The following is a 21,777-nucleotide window of genomic DNA, read 5'->3' as shown; positions in this document are numbered from 1 at the left end:
CGGGTGGGGCATCGGGTCGGGGGTGTTAACGCCGACAAAATGGCTGCTGGTGATAGCGAGTCACGGGAGAGGAAGTTGAAATGATGCTTGGCTACTCTTGGAAAAGGCTATTTTTAGCCTTCCGCGATTGTGAAACACGCCAGCCTTCGTCGCCACAACGTTAAAGTAATAGTTTAACAATAACCGCGTAAAGTATGCATATTTTTTTTATCACTTATTCAAAAATACAATTACTCATTAGTCCCACAATATGATGTTAAAACTATGTTGTCTTCATATTTTTTACTTTAGCTTCATTAAATTTGCTTCTCACAGTTTGAATTTATTTGCATTAGGGGCAGAGAGAGTTAGAGACCTTATTTTGATTTCGTGATATTTGACGGTTACAGCCACAATGGATTTTTTAAAAATTAATGCCTGTGTTGTGGTAAGGTACAGTACAACACAATACAATAAATCCTGATTTATATAGCGCTTTCATAACAGCTGCAGCTGTAACAAAGCGTCAAACGAGAATGTTCGATTCTTCAGATTGAATTGTCAAAGTACAAAATTTGATATCAGACAGACACGATAATTAAATCTGATTGTAAGTCTAACAATATGGTCCATGGTTATCAACAAAAAAAATTGGTTGACATTGTTTGGCTGTGTTTGCGAGAAAAGAATCGTGAAGAGCGCAACTGATATTGGGCCGTCACACTACAGATTCCTGATTCGGGCGTATCCAACGTGATACCAATTTGATTCATAATTTTAAAATAAGTTCCTATAAATTGTCTGGTTGTGGCTCTAAGAAAATGATTTTTTGTTTGTTTGTTTTTTTTGCTCGGCTTGCATTTTAAGAAAAGGGGGGGAAAAAGCTCCTGCGTTCCAGATGAGCTTCTCCCCTCCCCAATCTTGTCTGTATCAATTTTCGTGCACATGAAGCATCCACGATGAAGGAGAGACGAAAGGAGATGCTTTTATGCTGATGAGAAGCAGTTTGGGAGGAGGAGTAGGAGGGTCTCGGGTAAAAATGGAAATGCCCCCCCCCCCCAAGGCCCTCGTCGCCTCTACCCCCTCCACTGTATCAAAGCCTCCTGCTAGAGTCTGGGGAGGGTGGGAGAGTGGGAAGCAGGAGACGTCTCAGCTGTGTTTGACAGTTCTCAGGGCTGAGCTGTGTGGTCTGATGCTGAAGGACGTGGGCGGGTGGGGGCTCGCCCACCAGACAACCCCCCCCCCCCCCGCACTCACACACACACACACACGCGCAGACAGACAGGGGTGGTGGCAAAGGGAGGTGACAGCAAGCCTTGACATGGTCCAGCCTGAACATCTGAACGTACACTAAATGATACCCCAATGCCCTTTTTTTTTAGAGGGGAAGGTGGGGCACCCCCTTTTCCTGGCTCTAGCCCGAGTGACCTAAGAGTTTTCCTTTTTGTTGAGTTCCTCCTTTGCGATTAAAAATAATAATAATTTGAGAGTGATGAGAGCGTGACCGAATTGTTTTTAAGATGGTGAACGCTGGCGCCCTCTAGCGGGATGTGAAAGAATCACTGATTTTAATGTTCAAATTGTGCATGATGTTTATTTTGTTTCTTTTAACCCAGTAAAGTCTGCGTGTGTTAAATGCTGTTCAGGTGCGATGTTAATACTTGGTATTTTTCATCAAACTTTTGCGTGCAATACATTTTGAATTGGATCATGTTTTGTATTGCAGTCAACATCACCAAGGGCCTGTCTGTTTCATGTTCAGATGCAGCTGCTCACAATCCTTCTTTTCAACTGACTGATGGAGCGTTAGAAGGCGCCAAGCGACCCCCCCCCCCTCAACCCCCACCACACACACACACACACACACACACACACACACTCACACACCAGCCAGTAAATAGGTGTGCCTCTAAAACATCTCGTTTCTTTTGTTTCAGCTGCGGGCGCCTGAAAATCAAACGATCCCAAGTGGTTTTGTGCAGCGTGTCATCTCCCAATGTTGTCATGTCGAACTTGCCTGTTCTTTTCGTTTCTGATTCTGCTGCTGCTGACTCGTGCATTTCAATATGATGTCATGAAACGTGCTTCGAGGAACACTTTTTTCTTTTTTCAATGACGTTGCTCTCCTTTACTCAACTGCACAGAGTACCGGGCATCGTTGAGTGGTATGCATCCATTTTTCAGTTTTTAAATATATAATACAAAGATCTATTTATTTATTCCAAAAAAGAATGAAAATTAAAATATACTCGTATGTATCTTTCTGAATAATTACTTTTTCATACTCCATCAAAAAATGATATTAAAATGATTTAGTAACATGGGTGGTTACAGCATTTTTATAATAATGCATCGTTTACTTTCATCATTTTAAGAATATTCCAATTAAATATATAGATAAAATAATACAATAAATTAAACATGTATCCAAGTATTTAATAATCTATACATCGGATGTATACGTTAAAAATTGTATGTTTATGAATTATACTGTTTGTGTTTTGTTAATTTTGCGAAATTATTGACATGATACAATAAATGTCATAATACATTTGTTTATCCATGTTAATGCGTATTATTAATTTGGTGTCTTTCCTGTCCTTTTTATAGAAATGCTTTATGGTACCAGGTCCCATCCAAAGCCGAATAAGCTCTTCCTGGTTGATCTCCACGCCCTCCCTCCCGGACGTGTTCCCTCCCTCCCTCCCTCTTTTCGGGCCCCCTCCCCTACACGCCGGCTCTGAGATGAGGAGACAAGTTCGCCCACCGCACTCACACTCCTCTCCGCAGTCGCTTTCTTCTGTTTCGGACAAACTGAGGTGGAGGGGGGACCTCGGAACAGGAGAAGCGTATTTTATCATCTAAGGAATAACATCCGAGCCTGGTAACTTTTGGGACTGCTTTGGTGCACGTTCAGGATGAACAAAGCCGAGAAGGAAAACGAGCCGAGTGAATTCAGCAGCCACGAAGAAGAGGTAGGTGGGCGTGCGCACCTGGTCGGTCTTTTTAGCTTTCCCAAAAACTTAACGACACGTTTGCTTGAGTCGGGTTAGTCATGTAAGCTTATGTAAAATAATTAATAATTTAACATAAGCTTACAGTCACAACTACAACACGTCATCGTGGGAAAAGTCAAGTCGGGACGTCTTTTAAGTTCTCTTATGCACCTGGAATGACGAGTAGGCACTGAAGTTGGCAATTACTTCATCTAGTAAGTCGAAGATGACATTACAACATAGGGCCGCAACATAATCTACGCTGGATCATTTCCACACACATTAGTTTTAGAAGTTAAACTAACAAAAAAAACCAATTTAAATTGTTCTGACACCGGCCAAATATTGATCTGTGGCGATCTGTACCAATATCATGTATCACGATAGCCCATTCACTGGTAAACGATCACAAGATCGTGACAGCATTCTTTTTTTCCAAAGATAAATTGAATTCTTTACAATTTCCAATGACGTCGGCCAATGTTAGCAATCGATGTTGATATCCTACTCCAGCTTATTTTACACAAATGTATTGTCATGTGTCATGGTACCCTCCCTCACTGGTGAACTGCCACCATTTTATCAATGGGAAAAAAAATTGAATTCTGTCAAATTTTTAAAGATGCATGTCCCAAATGATCAATTTAAGTTGATTTAATAAAGCCTATGTTTTTTCCCCTTGAGTTACACTGATATCATCATGTATCGTGATACCTCCCTCACTCTTCAATGATCATCATATTGTAGCGTGTCATCTGTATGCCGTCTTTTAACGCTTACAATATTATTTCCATACAATTTATAACGCTGCATGACCTAAGTGTCAATATATATATACAGTATATATATATATATATATATATATATATATATATATATATATATATATATATTGTATATCTCATGTTTTTACCCCCCACCCGATATAGATATATATTTTTTTCCTTGAGTTGACCAATGTCATTATGTATCATTGAAGGGTCGGTCATCATCCAGACATTATGTTAATATTGGTTGTTAAAAGTTGAGTTGTAAGGCAGTCTAATAACAAAGAAATAAAAATATTCTTGCGCTTTACGTCCGTATTGTGATTCTAGCAAGTATATGTAATTTGGTTTTTAAATGTCTTTAGGTCCTTGTTTTTACTTCGTATATGAAACACGCAACATAAACAAAGGTGTCTTGCCTTGCCTAATGATGCCCAGCCCAAGTGCTGGATAAAATACATTCACAGTGAAATATCACGATACGGCAGGAGCATAATCAACCCGTGATGTAATATAGATCCTACGAGTTTTAGAACACCATGACAATTATTATTATTTTAATTGTATCATGATATGATATGATATGTTTTGACAGTTTTTTTTAAAAATAGATGTGTCATGAATACCTCCCACCACCTTTAGCCAATTATTCGTATTCCATGACACCGTGTGATACCGCATCTTTATACTGATATCAGTAAAGTCATATTATTGTGAATATCTTGCTGAATGAAGTGTTTCTTTGGGAGGGAAAGATGACGTCTCCCTTGGTTAATTCATTCATTCATCCATCTTCCAAGCCGCTTGATCCTTACTAGGGTCGCGGGGGGTGCTGGAGCCTATCCCAGCTGTCTTCGGGCAGTAGGCGGGGACACCCTGAATCGGTTGCCAGCCAATCACAGGGCACACAGAGACGAACAACCATCCACGCTCACATTCACACCTAGGGACAATTTAGAGCGTCCAATCAGCCTGCCACGCATGTTTTTGGAATGTGGGAGGAAACCGGAGCACCCGGAGAAAACCCACGCAGGCCCGGGGAGAACATGCAAACTCCACACAGGGAGGCCAGAGCTGGAATCGAACCCTGTACCTCTGCACTGTGAAGCCGACGTGCTAACCACTGGACTACCGGGCTGCCCTCCCTTGGTTAATGATTTCATGAATTGTGACATGGAATGGAATGCAGCCAATTAAAAAAACGCTCTGACTGACGATAAAGGAAGGTAAATAAAGCCAAATATGTCTGACTCAGTGTTGTTTGGTTGTCTCAAAATGGATCCCCTTGACCTCAAGATCTATTTTCCAAAGCAAGTCCTGAGATTTTAAAATACACCCAGCTCCAGTCCTTTTCCGAAATAATCGGGTAACATCGGCACATATTCAGGAGTTCGTTTTTCAGAAATCATGTTTGCGATCTCTGTCTCGGAGGACTTTTTTTTGGTGCTCTTTGTTGACATTATCCGAGCACACTGCACGCAGTGGCACAGAAGCTGTTAAATGCATGATTAAAAAAAACTTTCTGTGTAGGGATTGTAACAGATCAACAACCTTTCAAGCTTTTTTGTGCGTGTGCTGAGCCTAACGTAGCTCCTACCTGGGAGATAGAAGTCTGGCTGTTGAATTAGCAATGGAACGATACTAGTGTCAGGATCAGTGCATCCCAAGAGGTTATGCTCGGTTTAGGGTTGGTTTTAGTCAGATAGGGTTTATGTTTTATGGTTAGTGTCATTTGAATTGATGGTAAATCTGGACTTTCACCACCCAAGCACCCCTCCCAGGATGGTACCACTTACTGCCCAAACCTCGTCTGCTCCCAAAAGAGCAGTAAAACCTGGCCAATAACTGTTGAGAGGCAAAGTTTAACAAGCTGCGAAGTATGACTCTCATGTGCTTAACGCAATGGCTCACTGATTCACACCAGCAAAGCGCCGATGCGGCGGAAGGGCGCGCTAGCCAAACATGGCGATGTCGCAGCCGAGGTATGCGTCTAATCTGGAGAGCGGCTTTTGATAAGACGGCACAATCAGGAGCTATCAGGTGTTCTGGACGCTTTCACGTCGCCAGCTGCTTGTACCATGCTCCTTTTAGCCAGGTGATGAGGCCTTGTATGGACCGGAAAACTCAGCTGGAGTCAACAACTTTTCCATGTGTATCTTGGCACTACCGTACATGTTCAAAGCTGTATAGGAAAATTACTCGATACGGCAAACCCGAACACACGTCAAGTTCGCAGACCACTGCAAACACGTGCAAGGTCCACCATGAAAGCACTCCCTGACTGATGCTCGACCATTTTACCCGGGCCGAGATGTCGCGTTGACTCTGCGTGTTAGCGGATCTTCACAAGCGAGACCCCAAAGAGATATGACTCGAGCGAATGTGGCGCGTCTCTTTGGGGTTGCTCTCATCGGACGGCGTGACCTTTTAGGTACGTGTGGAAGCATGGGGGAGGCCACCAGCGGTCCGTAGCATGCCGGCCTGCTATCCATGAAAAGGGCAAACTGATACATTAACTCTGTGTGACATGAAACGTTACAGAAGGGTCGAAAAAAAATCCAATGTCCAGCTAATGAAGAAAAAAAAAAAAGCTCACTGCTTTTGCCCCCCCCCCCCCCCCCCCCCCCGCCAGCCTCCTGCTCTGCCGTCTGATAGGTTGGAGTTTATTTATATAAGCGGCGGGGGAATTGTCATCTTATCTGAGCCATTTGTCAGCTGTGCGACAAGAGCTATTTGAAAAGACAACAACAAGGCTTAGTGTCACCAGCGGCTGGCCAGTGAGTCTGAGAAAAACGCCTTAAACGCGACTTAGGCCAAACTAATACAATTTTGTGTGTGTGTATATGTATGTATGTATGTACAGTGTATATATATATATATATATTTATATATATATATATACTAGCTGGTTCGCCGCCCTCCGGGCGGCTCATCAGCTAGTTCCTGCGGAAGGCTGGTAAGGTGGGCCTTCGGCCCACAAAAGTGTTGTTGCTTGGTTCAACTTTTTGTTCATCTTCAATGCTTATCGCGAAAATAAAGAGATGTTTAGCTCCACTAAATAACTAACAATTTCATAGCAATGCTTGTGGGTAGACAACATTTTTTCGCTAAGATGCCCGCGCGATCGTAGTGAGCCACTGCCTGAGCGGCGCATATATATATATTTTCCCCCCACATCATCCTATCTCGATTATCACATTTTTTAAATATTGTTTTTACACTGCCTGTTTTAAAACATCTGTACTGAAAACAAAAACAAGGCTGTACTTCATTTTATTACCATCTGCAGTACTGTAAAAACGAAGATGAACATCGTAAAATATTAAAACAGCGTTTACTCAGGATGACAACAAATATAGAAAAATATCCCAAAACATAAAGAAGAAGGTAGGGGTGAGGGGGATTTATTCAGGTGTAAAACGATGCAGTATCTTAACCCCGACCAACAGTGGGCAGCGTCTGCTGCCTTTCAGAGCAGATCGCTTTGTAAAAGCGAAGAAGAGCCTCACATGTTGGAAGAGCCAACATGGTAAACAAATGTTCTATTTTGGTGTTTTAAAGATCAAACATAATAAAAATGGATAATTTATTGATAGGTCAAAATGCTAATGTTGCTTCACAGAGTTCAAAGTTGCCAATTTCCCCAATCCTCCACCTCAAGTCTCTTGACGAGAGACACACCACTCATTGGTGTGCACAAGCACCATTCCCAAACAAGGCCATTCATAACGGTGGCATACCATCATGAAAAGTGCGTCATTGTGATGAATAAGTAAGAATTAAAAGAAAAAATGTCCAGCTTCAACAAATTACAGGAGTAGCGCTCTCAATACTTAGATAGCAGTGGCCCTGTAAACAGGCTAAAGTTAGCTAGCTACGGCTGCTAAGTTGCTAGCATGACTTCTTTGAAATTGTGTGACTATAAAACTAAAGTTACTCATTTCAAAGTTTTGGTTATTGGCATGTAATTAAAAGTCAGTTTGGAAGACCTCTGGCAATGGTCAAAATGAACCTAAAATGGCCTCTTCAAAGCAAAATGGCAGACTTCCTGTGCTTTTCGGGCATGACTTTTTTTTCCTTTTTTTTTTGCGGGTGACTTTTAACTCGTCCCCTAGTTTCCTTCCATCTTCCACACTCGTCTATCTTCCCTCAGCCTGCTTTATCTTGTTCTCATTGCCATTTCCTCCCCAGATGCTTTCGTTCCTTTAGTAATAAGACTCTCTTCTACCACCATTTAATCCCAGTCTTTGTTTCTTCTTTCGTCTTCTTCTGGTGAATGAATCGTCAGAAGAAGACGGCGGGGGCGGGTTGGGTGGCGTTTAATTTAAAATTCATTTAAAAAAAAAAGTTTCCGGCCTTTAATTGAGCTGAGGCGCGTTTTTGAGATATTTGTCAAATGTGGGCCTGTTTAGTTGAAGTTTTATTAGTTTTATTTTTTAGTTTTTATTCCGTTGTATTTAAATGGCAACAGGTAAATTCACCGGTTAAGTCGATTTACATTTAATTCTTCTGCCTGTCATTATTACAGATAACACATTATTGTTGTTAATACACAGGAATTTTCTGATCAAGTTAAATTTCCCGAGACATTTGGAATAAGTGCAAAAAAAAAAAAGAAGCAAACAAGCAACAAATAAAAAGCACAAATCGGAGTATTTCGGGGACAAGGTGCATGTAGAAACCCTGAAATTGCTTTTCTCTCTGCAATCCATACAAATTCCAGAGACCATGTTCACCTTTTTCTTGGAATACTGGTTCATCTTTCTGGCTTATGAAAACCACAACCAGTAATTGATGCGCCCTCTCAGAAGGTTGATAATTGACTGTGCCACAAGATGACAGCAAAGCACCACTTTTGTCTGAATGAAGCTCCTCAACCACTTCAATCTAGTTCCTGGCCACCAAATGGCACCAGAGCAATACTTTTATTTCCGTAACAATAGAGCTGTCGCCTGCATGTTTGTAGTTATTTTTGTTTGTGGAAAGAAGTTTAGGTGGATCCACTTGTCCCCCCCCCCTTTTAAAGAAAAAAAAAGTTGATTTGTTTTTGTTTTTGTCTTTGTTGCACTGTTTTAGATCACAATGAGGGCCATTGTCGTTTGGTAAAAATGCAAGAGTGTGCCCACCCGAGAGTGGCCGATGGGACCAGACGCTTGTAAAGGTTAACCTGTTGGAACATTTACAGCTCGGCAGCGCTTTGATTGTTGCTTAAAAGCACATCGAGGGGAACGTGACTACTCGAGTGCACTCGGCCTCTCCCTCCGCAATCAACTTTACCCAACCTCTGACCCGCCCACCCCTCATGAATCCCAAGTGAAACTCGAATCCTTGACCCATCACTAGACAAATCGAGTCATCCGTTGATGGTGGTCCCACACTTCTGCTGTTGTTCCATTACGCAAAATCTCAAGTGATGCCGACAGGCAAGTGCTCTCAGCCTGGATTCCAAGTCATTCGATAAGTTCCATTAGTTTTGCGGATCCGAGCAGTGACTTTACTGATCGGCAAATCATGACGTTCGCAGCTGATAACTAACTTTGGCATGTAATGCTAAATATCTGCCCATCTAATCCAGCCGATCAGATCTGGAAAAAACTGACAACAAAAAAAACCCTCTTGTGGTTCAATTAAATCTGTACTTGAAATCGAGATAGTCTTCATTCAGATGTAAACTGCAGCAACATTATTAAGCAGTAATGTTTTGCAGCAAAATAATACACACCTATTGATGTCGTATAGATTGAATAGAGCTTTTTTAGCTGTACATGAACTACAGGTATATCCAGTACATATACTGTGTGTGTGTGTGTGTGTGTGTGTGTGTGTATATATATATATGTATGTATATATATACTGTACAAACAGGAACGGCTGCATGACCAGTCAGTAGCATTATATGGAGCAAAACAAACAATAACCAAAAAATTACATGTAAAAAAACATTTGCCGACTATTATAGGCTAATTTTTTTTTTTGCAAGTTGCAGGAGTGTAGTGTGGTGAAAATGATGACAATGGAGTAGTGTAGTGGCCTCGTCAAGGTTAGAGTCGCATCCTGCTGCGTTTGGCTTATCTATTAACTTGGCTATAGAACACACACATGCACATTCACTGGGTTTGCATGGCGGGAGGAAGCGGGGGTGGTGGAAAGAAACGCTAATCATCTCCCATCGCACCAAGGTCCTGTCCCTCATTTGAGCCACTCTAAAACATTTTTTTAAAAAGTAGTCAATTAACGTCAGCAAATATGTGCGGAAGTCGCACGGAGTTTATAATGAGACATTCCAAGGCCAAACAAAAAACCCCTTTGCAGAACGTTGCTCAGATTTCCAAGCGATTGTTCGCGTGGGAGGTGATGGAAATAGAAGGAATGGGTTGTCACCCTCCTTGGACCTTCCCCAACAAAACTATTTCTAGTCCTAAGGCTGAGACTTTTTTTTCTTTTAAATATAATATGTTGTTCAAGTGGTGTCCTTCATGAGATCTAATGAGTTTTGGCTTCAGTACACACTGTTGCTTGGCCAAGAAAGAAAAAAAAAACTTATGAGAATAAATTGATATTTTCCCCCCACCGAAAAAATACAGTCTTACCCTCAATAGAGTGAAGTCCTTTTTTACTTTGACCAGGAAAATATATGCGTGTGTATACATATACAGTATATATATATATATATATATATATATATATATATATATATATATATATATATATATATATATTTTTTTTTTTCAGAAAAACTAAAACGTTTTGCTACGAATGCAACTTTTTTTCTGAAAAACTAGTTTACTCACCAATAGTTGTGATTTTTTTCCTGTTAAAAATGAAATTTTCAAGTTGGCACTTTATTCTAAAATTAGTCTTGATTTTACAGGAAAAAAACAATCTCAAAAGGAAATGTTTTTCTAAAAAAAAAAAAATAGTTGACAACTTTGTTACCCCTTTTGTTAGGGTTTTCCTGAGCCGCCCTCCCCCCTCCCCCAAAAAAAAAAAAAATGGTACTGGATGCCAGTTGTGTACATCCAAAATGTTCTCTGATGTTAGCACTCCCTTCCACCACATACTCAATGTAAAAAAAATATAAACTTGAATTGTTATTTTGTACCTCAAAAAGTTAATTCTCAAAGTCCTTACATTTATTTTTTATTTATTTTATTCAAGTACAGTGTGTCAACATGTTTGAGGTTGAATTTAGATTTTTTTTCCGGTGCTGATCTTTGTTTTGTGTCGCTTGATTCAAGTATCTTCGAAACATCTCATGCTAAAAAAATAACTAAAAGAATGTGTCCTTGTATCCTGCTGATATCGTTTCCGATCGAAATCGGTATCGGAGAGTACTCGAGCGTACGATATTGGTATCGTATTGGGACCCCCTTTCGGATCTTTTTTTTTTGGGAGGGGGGAGGAGTCGCAACTTGATCGTTTTTTTTTTTCTCAGAAGAAAATCTTGTTTTTCATAAAAGTCGGTTACAACTTAAAAAAAAAAATATTATTCCCTTAAGAATGACACTTTCAAAAGAGAGAAAAAAAATCGCATGATAGCACAATATTTTTTGAAGAAAAATACTTGTTACAATAAGGGTCTGTCTTTCTTTGGAGAGAAAAAAATGCTAAACAATCATGTAATACGATGACAATGAAGCTGTAAAAAATAAAAATAAAAAAATAAAGAAAATGCGAAATCGTGAGAGTGCAGTATTTATTCACTTTAGAAAAAAACAAGCCTTAGGTCATGAAGAAATTTGTGCTTCCTGAAGTGACGTGTGTTTGTGTGTGTGTGTGTGTGGGGGCGGGGGGGGCTGCATTGTTCCAGTGGCGCCCTTGGGTGGGATTTGATGTTTTTTGGCCTCGGCGTCGTCGCGTTGCTGGGGAGCTGACCCGCCACTGCGTCTCTTGTGGTCTCCTCGGCTGACTTTTTGATCCAAATGTTGCCCGCCTGTGACCATAAATGGTCAACGATTCAAATCCCCCACGATGGAGATGTCTTGACTCATAAGGAAGCGAACAAAAAGCCAATCCGAAATCCAACAAAAGAGGTTTGACCCCAAACGCGCGCCTTGACGTCCGGCCTTTCCGCACCTTCCCTGACCCCAAAGTCCGGTCAACAAAGAGCCGCTTGGCGTAATCCGCAGCAGATGTTCGGCGGTGTGAAGATTTTGCCGGTGAATCACGGGGAATGTGCAAACTCACCGGACGCGCGGCGGAACCGTTGCCTATCGCAACAGCTGACGTCAGGAAGTCCTGGGGCACAAGTGGGAAGGCGGAATGGCCCGTTGTTGTCAAGCGGGTCTCCGGGGTCTGACAGACGCAAGCACCGTTAGATGTACGGGATATTGTTCTTTTGTGTTAGGCTTCCTTGTAAGCTTAACCAAATCTTATTTACTCCATCCGAATGACGTCTTGTCCCCCAACCCCCCCACAAAAAATTAAAAAAATAAAATAAAATCAGATTTTGCCACCTTAGTCAGCTTAATTAAAAAAAAATTATCCTGAAAAATGTTACTGAGCCTACAACATTAAAAAAAAACAAAAAACACGTTTCCCCAGTAAGATTGACATTCAAAAATATATTTTCATGAAAATACAGCGGAACCTTAAGTTACAAATTTAATCGTTTCCCTGAGCCCGTCTATAACCTGAAACATTCATAAGCTTACATGCAAAAAAGTTATAGTTCATCATGATGAACTATAAATATATAATTGTTCTTTAAAAAATATATAAACATTTTTAGTTTTTTGCTGAGAAAAAAATTTATTTTGAGGTTGTAATTTTTTTTCTGAGGAAAAAAAAAATCCTGTAATCTGCTTTTTTCATTTTACAGGATTTTTTTGTTGGGAAAAAATATCATCTCATTTGTGGAATCACCAAAAACTGAAGGTTGTATTTTTTTCAGTGTAAAAAAAGTTGCTACTCACAGTGAGAGGGAAAAAAAAAATATTTTTTGTGGGGACAATTTTCTGAGAAGTCACATTTCTTTCATCTAAAACTACTTTTTGCTTCTTTTATTATTCTTTTTTTTTTTTTTTTTTGACTGAATGTGGTGAGCTTGTGCGTCGATGTTATTCAAGCAGACCCGGCAGAGACGAACCCCACTTGCGGGCCCCGTGGCGTCTCGCTCCGCTAAGATAAGAGCAAAGGTGACCAAGGTGATGTTTGGCACGGTGCCTCGGTCCTTGGCTAGCACACCCTCCCACCACTACGCACCCCACCCCCCGCCCCCCATCTCCACCCCACCCGTTGCTAAGCTCCTTTGTTTGTGTGCTGCTCTCTCTCCATTGGCATGAGTAGTGCGGATCGGGTTACATGTGGGAATGAGATGGAGCGTTAGCTCAGCGCTTCCTTTGTCCCCCCCCCCCCCCCACCCACCCCCCCGCTGGGAATCTCGACGCTTTTACGTAAAATCCAATCACGGACCACTTGAGCAACTTTGGAGTTGACACACACACATACACACACACACGCACAATATATATTCACTATTGATATTATTTGCTGTATGTACGCCTCACTTTCATTTGTTACAAGAATAAATTTCTTCCTGGAATTTTTTTCTGAAAGTCCCCTTTAAAATATGACATTACGGTTAGAAGGCTGCAACCAAATTGTAATCCTGTAAGAATTTTTTTTTTTCAAACAAAAAACGTTTTTCAAACTAAAAGCCTTTCTATGGGGGGAAAAAAATATTATAATTGCACTTGCAAAAAGTTATTACCGGTACATGTTCCCGTTTGTGGTTTACCACGCTCGTGTACTGTCCAGGAAGTCAAGGATAAGCAAATGGTATTTACGCTATGCACAGAATGTATGTCTGAGTGTGTGCATGTGTGCATCTATGTCAGGGGTCACCAACCTTTTTGGAAATTGCAAACTACTGTACGTCTTGGCTACTGATGAATGCAAAAAAGGTGACTTACTGTTTGAAGTAATACATTTCCTCAAATTATATTTACTAATGTGATCATGGTTTGATTAATAATTTAATTATATTCACTTGTGGGCGGCCCGGTGATTGCCTGGTTAGCGCGTCGAACTCACAGTGCAGAGGTTGTGGGTTCGATCCCGGCTGTGGCCTTCCTGTGTGGAATTTGCATGCTTTTCCTGTGCTTGCGTGGGTTTTTTCCGGGTACTCCGGTTTCTTCCCATATTCCAAAATACATGCATGGCAGGTTAATGGAACACTATAAATTGTCCCTGGGTGTGAGTGTGAGCGTGGATGGATGCTCGTCTCTGTGTACCCTGCGATTGGCTGGCAACCAGTTCAGGGTGTCCCCCACCTACTGCCCGAAGACAGCTGGGATAAAGTGGATCAGAAAATGGATGGATGGATATTCACTTCTGGACGGTTGACTGGCTTGCACATCGGCCTCACAGTGCAGAGGTCCAGGGTTTGACTCCGGACTCCGCCATGAGGTCCTTGGGGGTCCTAGCTGGTGGTGGTTGGTGACATTCATCTAGTGGAGATGATTGTATTTTCTGGAATCTTAATGGGACATGTTTGCCACCGAATTCTTTTCACTTCAAACCCCAATTTATGCTTCAACTTTACAGATACCACAACTGCTGTGCGGGCAGCGTGTGTTATTTGCCATTCATAGTCGGACATTTCGTCCACTTAATTAATCCATTAGGCAAGTGGTTTATGCCAAAACAGCCCTGAGTGATGATCTCGTTTCCATGGCGATTTCCCCCACCCCCCCTCTCTCGGTTTTCCCGTTTCTCTGCATTCCCCGGAACGCTTCCTTTTCTATTCAGCCCGCCGCTATACATTAAAATTCCCTGCCAGTGAGCCACGGCCCAAGTTGAAAAGTTCAAATGAAAAAAAAACAAACTCAAAGAAACCCTCCAAGTTAATGGAGCCGATGCGATGTGTTTGGTCTTCTCCGCAGGTCCGAACGCTCTTTGTCAGCGGGCTGCCACTGGACATCAAGCCACGGGAGCTCTATCTTCTCTTCAGACCATTTAAGGTGTGTTTGAATGTTTCCAGTGCACGGATGAGCAAGGGCTATTCTTAGTGGCTGTTCTTTCCACCCGTCAATTGTAGCGGCCATTAACAGTGATGAAATAAACGGCAACGGAAAGTCGCCCAAGGTTCAAGTGTCTGACTTTGGAGAGGCGAGGTTCAATTGTGGCTGACGATTCGCACCATTTTTTAAAAAAAATCCTGATATTATCGTCTTCTTCCTTCCAGGGCTATGAAGGTTCCTTGATAAAGCTCACCTCCAAACAGGTAGGCTCGGAATTAGAATGCGGTGATGACAATTCGAATGTGGTGCCATCCATTCATCCGTCGAGTGGACACGGTTCAAATTTGGGAGCAGTCAAAGAAAATTTGTGGGACGGGTTGGTCTGAAGGACTGCTGAAATCAAATGTCCAAAAGTCACATAAAATGACTTCTTCATTCCAACATGCCCAACTTCGCTTGTCTTTTCAGGCATGGCTTCTTCAGACTTTTTCATGCGTCTAACTCAGGATACATATGCCTGCCAAATTTCATTTTACTAAGTGAAACTGGCTTTTTGGGCGATATTAAAATAAATAAATGATGAAATAAATCCATAGAGGTGTTGCTGTAAATGAACAAATTGACCCTAAAATGTGTGAGTCATTCCAAAAATGGTAGACGCCCTTTGGGTTTTTCAGGCATGGCTTCTAGAGACTTTTTTTGGTGGGTCCATTTATGATAGACTGCCAAATTTGATGTCGCTAAATTAACGTGACTTCAAGGGCAGCCTTTTTTAATTCATCTTAGTCGATTTTTGTGTTTTATGATGAAGTCATCCAACTTAGCCGCCACGACACCGGCGTGGAAACAGGAGTTCAGAACATTCACTAGCCAATTAGACAACACAAAATCGTTATGCCCAAAATTGACCACATCATGGCTGTGGCCAATAAATGTTTTTAATGTTGTACGCACAAAGTGGAAGAGAGAAAAAAAAGTTGTGGAAAAAAAAATCATAGTTGTAAAAGAAAATAATTGACTGAGCAAGATGTCCCCAAGCAAGTAATGACATTTAGCTTACAAAAAAAAAAGTCTCGGTTGTCTTGAAAGTTGTGTATTTTTACTGCCACGCTATTTCCTATTTTAAGCCAAACTTAAGTTGTCACACCTTGTCACGGTTTTGAAGAAAAAAAAATAAAACATCCTTGAAGCAAGTGAAATCCTCTTGCGCTTAAATGGCCCGCTAAGACAAAAAAAAATGTCTTGCAAACGGAGCAAGCATACTTTATACCTTGATTTGAGATGTTTTTCATCTGGGTTAGTTTGGAGTTTTTGGAGCATAAAAGACAAGTGGGATGAAAGGCTTTCCGTAGCCATGCCGCCAATGGGGAGTCATTTCCTTATAAAGCAAGAGGCCCATCTCAGGCCTTTTCTATTTATATGTTCCTGTTTTGCTTTTTCTCTCTCTCCCTCCCTCCCTTTCTCCCCCCCCCCCTCTGTGTTTTTCAAGTCCTCCCCCCTTGTTCAGAATTCCCATAACCCCTGTTTTTCCAGATCACTTACAACAGATCAACCCCACGGGATATTTTCATTCCCCTCCATACCCGTCGAATAATAATAACTACCCCAATTGTTGTCTCTTTCCCTGTGCTCTTCTTTGCCGCTTAGCCAAGATGCAAAAATCAATTTTCAACCTTTTTTTTTTTGGGGCCACACTTTTTCATCTCGGGCTTGTCTATCACATTGCTTCCATATTTGGGCAAAGGAGGGGAACGGAGGGATGAGATCTGCAATGCTCTTAAGATTCATAAACAGCCTTGAGCGTCAAAGTGAAGAATATGACTAAACGGGATGGGGTGGGGGGCTCATAATAATAGTTGTTTTTATGCTTAGTCCATAAGAGGAAATACAATGTTCATGGCATTTTTAAATAAAAAAGCTTTTGCCTCCGAAGCGGAAGAGCCACTCTTTTCCCTCAGTTTTATAAACGGACTACGACACTGAGGGGAATACAACCAAACAGGGTGGGGGTTGAATGTTTTTTTTTTCCCTTACAAGGAACACGTCTATGCCACTCAGACAGGACTGCCGAGTCAGTTTTTTTTTTCCCCTAAACCATGTTTCTTTCCTCCCCAGCCGGTGGGCTTTGTCAGCTTTGACAGTCGATCAGAGGCGGAAGCTGCTAAGAATGCCTTGAACGTAAGTGTCACGCCCTCTCCGCCAGCATCCCATCACACGCAAAGTGAAGCATCTGTGTCTCTCACGCGCGTGTTTACCGCCAGCGAAAGCTGGGGGGTGGGGGGGGGGGCAAAAAGGGGGCAAGGTCAGACACCTAAGCAAGCGCTCGTTTCACACGTAAATACAAGATATTGATCTCTGGCTTACTTCGCAGCTCATTATTTCACAATTGAGCTAAGGGCCTTGATAAGAGGCTTTCCAGATCTTTAAAAAAACAACAACAACAAAAAAAAACCCAATCATCTTCTCGCACACATTTTGTACGCCGGCCCGAATTTCTCACAGGACTCTTTCCAAATCTGCCTTAATAAGATAATCGTGCTCCGACTATGTTAGATAGATATTTCTTGAAACAATTATTCATTGTGAAAACTTATTTCTCACCTGTCTTGTTTTCTCATGTAAAAAAAAAAGTTTTTACATTCATTTGACAATTAAGTATGCTAGATGAGATGACGCAACTCAACTTTGCGATGGCAATTTAAAGCGGTATTTCACACGTGCGACATTTGCACCAGTGAAAAGTTCATATTTTGTCTTCAACCCTTCCATGCACCCCGTAACCTGATAACATGAAAAGCTGTCCACTGTAGTAATTGTTGTCCCTTGAAAGGCCTAAATAATTTGATAACTTTGTTTTTTAACAATAAGCCATAACAGCCAACACGATGTAATAAGTGTGAGATTTCACTTTTGATGACATAAACTTTAAGGCTGGGCAATAATTCAATCTTGATATGTATTGCGATAGACACGTGAGCAATCTCAAAAGAAAATGCCACAGATAAAATGTTCCAAAGCCAGACCGTGGCATTGCGCGTGTTGTAGGCAGTGCGGGGCCGCCTCCAAACAGGAAATGGAGTAGTTAAACCACCAAAATAGAACCCCCTTCAACAACAAATAAGAAGCATCATATCCAATGAAGAAGTGGCTAAACCAACATCTCAGTAGTGTGCAGTTCTTAAGCGCAGTGAAAGAAGAATGTAACTTCATTCAAAGTCCAGTCGACTCAGTACAACTCTTGCAATAAAATGATATTGTGCATACTTACCCAATTAAACACCTCTAAATGGGGAGATGGTGTACAATAAAGGAATTCCCTGTCTTAGTTGTGCTAGCGGCAGTGTTAGTCATATCCGATCTTTGTATCGCAAGCCGCTCACATTTTGGACATAACGACCCAGATGGTGCCACCCGCGCCGAGGCCTGAGATGGTTTGACAGGATGCAGTGATCCTTCTGTCAACTAAGCTCATCTTCCACCACTGGCTCAATAAAATTACTCGGCACTGCATTTGTTTTTAATGTTAGCCACGTGGCCTGACCTCTCTCCAACTGTAAACCCCCGTCTCTGTTCATTATACACGCACATGTGCCTGCCTGTCCTTGTGCACACCGGTGATTCAACAAAACCTGCAGAAGTACACTTTTTTGGGGGAAAAATGTTAAACAACATGCCAGTATACACCTCGTTAGCTGTTTCAATCTTTTATGGTCTTGTTTTTCTTTGTGTCCTCCTCCTTGTCCAGTGTAAATCGCACACTTGACGTCTCATTGGTCGCAACATTGTACCCGAGTGTTGAAAATGTTGCAATAGAAGTGAAATGCATAATTATAGAGATGCATTTTTCCAAGCTAAACTACAAACTTTGCAATTAATTAATTACTACCAATTAAGCCACACAAAATTCATGAAGCCTTCCTTTCATGTTTAGACCAGGTCCACTATCATTTTTTTATGTTCTGTTTGTAAAAGATACCTTTTTGAACACTCGTGTAATGATTGAGAATGCTAAAGTGCATTCCCATATTGTGTCTTTGTGATTTCCGGTGGTTGCGTGACCGAAAAAGCAAAACAAACAATGCCAGGCTACGGTGTGACATGAGCACTGATGTTGAAGTCTTGCGATTACAGCTGTGTATTAAAAAAAAAAAAAAAGCCTATTTGTCCGATTTTGGGAGGGTCCCGTTGCACTTCCTTTTAACTGCACCTCCTGATGTTTCTGGAATGTTGCTTGTTCGGTATAATGACGCCAAACAAACTCGTCCGTATTTCAGTGTGCATATACCGACCCGCGGGATGCGCACAAACAGTCTCAACTATTGTTTACTCAGAAAATGATTTACATATTTTCCTCCCTTTTTGATGCACACCAGGCATCAAAAAGCTGCCATGCTCCCACATGAGGAGGATTCTGAGCTGTCACACTAGTGTGAAAAATGCAAAACAAAATGAGTAAACTATTTCAGGAAAAAGATAGACCAAAAAAAAAAGATTAAACACGTGCTTTGCACATTAAATCCGAACTACCAAGGTGAGTCGCAAGATTTTACATTGATTTTTAGCAACCTAATCTCCGAAAAGCATAAAAAAAGGTAACTAGTAGTTGTAACATGCAAAAGAAATAAAAATAAAACGTTGTAGGATTAGATCCTACTATGTAGCGGTCTCGCATGAGTGTAAGCAATAATTAAGCAATAATTGCTGAAGTTGCTAAACAAGCCGAAAAAGGCTCAAAGACCCTGTGCATGACATCATGCGGTACGCCGGACACATCACGTTCCAGTTTTCATTTGTCAGCCATCATCACATTTGGCGAAACGAAATGCCACGCTAATCCGCAACTGAGCCATTTATAACTGACGCCCCCCCCCCCCCCCCACTCTCCCCCCAACCCAAGATTGCTTTCTTGCCTGTAAATTCTATCTTGTGAGTAACACAGAAGGAGAAAAGATACATGAAAGCTCTTGTCGGACACCTGATCAACAAACCCAGCGTGCGAAAAATAGAAATGTCAAAGACCTCCATGAAAACTCGCGCCTCAGTTGTCTAAATTTGTTCATCATCGCTTCATGAAGGCGCTCACGTTTATTTATAAGCTAAGAAAAGTAGATGGTGAAACAAAGTGTTCCTAAGGTCTCTGTGCTTCGAATGTGCATTACCTCATCGGCATTAAATCATGCTTTTTTTTTTCTTCCCAAGATGGCGCCCGAGTAGGCAGCCTTTGGCAAGTGCTCTTCAAGAGCCTTGCTTTTTTGTTCTTTTTTGCTGTTTTTGTCTTTTGTTTTGTCACGTTGTTTCATCGTGCAGACCTGATATGGACTGTTTTCAGCGCTTTTTGGCCACGACATTCGTCAAAGGAGCAGTATCTGTGCTTGGTGGTTGCGCCTTCTCGGCAGCACGCCTGTACCAGCACAGATTTTGATTGGGAGGAATGTCGGCGCCATTGACTGTCGGTGCTGGACACACCTGGGGCGCTTGTGTTTTTTGCGCCAGTAATGGGCAGCATTTTTCACAACCCCGATTTATTCAGCGGCTATGTCAGCGCTGTTGGACAGTCTGCGTTGGTGCGGTGGGATGAATGGCTGCTGAAGTTTAGGATGAGGATAGAGGAGAGTTGGCGTAGTGCACCAATGCGTATTTGGAACTGTGAGTCGCCGCTCGGAATTGAAATGGATTTCCACGGGACAGGAGAAGTGAACCAATCTCTTTTTTTGTCAATGGATGCTACAGCTTCTTGTTGACTTTGAAACTTAGCTTGTAGCTGACGTGTGCACATTTTGAGCATGACGTCTCTGATCCACTGGTTAAAGGAAACTTTGATTCTCTCCTCTTTCATCTCAAACTGCTTCAAACAACAAAGCATGTGATGGAAAAGTGGTTAGAACTGCATGACTGTCCGTGTTTTATGTTATGTGTTGTGTTTATTATTTTACTTTATGTTAACCGTTTTGTTAAGCGCTTTGTTACAGCTGCCGCTGTTGTGAAAGCGCTATATAAATCAGCATGTATTGTATTGTATTGTGTGATTCACAAACCATTTAATTATTTTGCCTTCTACTTAATTATGTTGTTATTCTGTTTTTATGAAATGTAATATCGTAGAGATACCTTTTATGTTTAAAAAAAAAACACATGACAAACATTGTTCTTGTTTTGGGGTTGGAGTAGGGTTGTGAGAGGCTGGAACGGATTAATGGCATTTCCATTCATTTCAATGTGGCAACATGATTTGAGATGTATAAAAATGTGTACCAAAACAAACTCTTCTCCATTTTTTTGATCTCAGGGGGTCCGCTTTGATCCGGAGATCCCACAGACCCTCCGGCTGGAATTTGCCAAGGCCAACACCAAGATGGCCAAGAACAAGCTAGTTGGCACCCCCAACCCTCCTTCATCCCAGCAGAGCCCCGGCCCACAGTTCATTAGCAGAGACCCGTGTGAGTACTGCAGTGAAACCGCTTCAGTTGACAACAATTATGTTCCTCTTTTATTTTTCCCGTAGGAAATAAGGGATTGAATCAGTCCCAGGGTCCCGCTGTCGCCGTCGTAAAAACTTTATTAACTGTCCAGGCTTTTACAGTCACAGAGTGCAAAAATAATTGTAAATAGTATCATATAAAAGTGATTAAAAAAATCAAGGTACAAAAAAAAGGCATTGTCATAGTGCAAGCTGGGCGTGACATGTCTTAGTTTTTAGTTTCAAAAAGTTAACTATTCATCTGAAAAGTAGTTTTTTTTTTTTTTAAAGCAGTAAAACATAAAAAGTATGTGGACAAATCACGGAGGGGCAGTGGAAATACTAGTTAGAGGCGGCAAATGACATGGCACAATTTTTCACATTCTTTGTTGTCATGCAAGTGCACACAACGGTCAACAATTTTTTTTAATTGCGATTGAGATGCAAATACATACTGCCATCAATTTTTTTTCTCCAGTACATCAAGTTTTCATCATAAAAATAAAAATATTGTCATATATTTAGTAATATTTATGAATTAAGGGTTAGGTTCGGCAACGGGTGGAATTGTTTTTTTTTTTCTGAAACGCCGTAACTATAAATTACAATGTATG

General features: G+C 41.3%; 2 protein-coding genes across 3 annotated transcripts in view; both read left to right on the top strand.

Moving 5' to 3' along the window:
* mfsd8 (major facilitator superfamily domain containing 8) overlaps nucleotides 1–21,777 on the top strand; it is a 375,281-nt gene that overhangs the window by 14,408 nt on the left and 339,096 nt on the right. The gene's annotated exons all lie outside the window — the stretch shown is intronic.
* Nucleotides 2,607–21,777, top strand: part of LOC127605301 (RNA-binding protein with multiple splicing-like) — a 31,980-nt gene continuing 12,809 nt past the window's right edge. Inside the window, exons 1-5 of one of the 2 annotated variants that reach the window (XM_052072716.1) lie at nucleotides 2,607–2,954; nucleotides 14,629–14,706; nucleotides 14,931–14,969; nucleotides 16,822–16,884; nucleotides 20,993–21,143. In XM_052072716.1, coding sequence (XP_051928676.1) covers nucleotides 2,898–2,954; nucleotides 14,629–14,706; nucleotides 14,931–14,969; nucleotides 16,822–16,884; nucleotides 20,993–21,143 — 388 coding nt within the window. In that variant the 5' untranslated portion in view covers nucleotides 2,607–2,897. The remainder of the gene's footprint in view (nucleotides 2,955–14,628; nucleotides 14,707–14,930; nucleotides 14,970–16,821; nucleotides 16,885–20,992; nucleotides 21,144–21,777) is intronic. The other variant, XM_052072717.1, reaches the window with a different exon arrangement.

The sequence above is a fragment of the Hippocampus zosterae genome, chromosome 1, assembly GCF_025434085.1.
Source record: "Hippocampus zosterae strain Florida chromosome 1, ASM2543408v3, whole genome shotgun sequence".
NCBI classification, from domain to species: Eukaryota; Metazoa; Chordata; class Actinopteri; order Syngnathiformes; family Syngnathidae; genus Hippocampus; species Hippocampus zosterae.
This window is presented reverse-complemented; position numbering and strand designations above follow the sequence as displayed.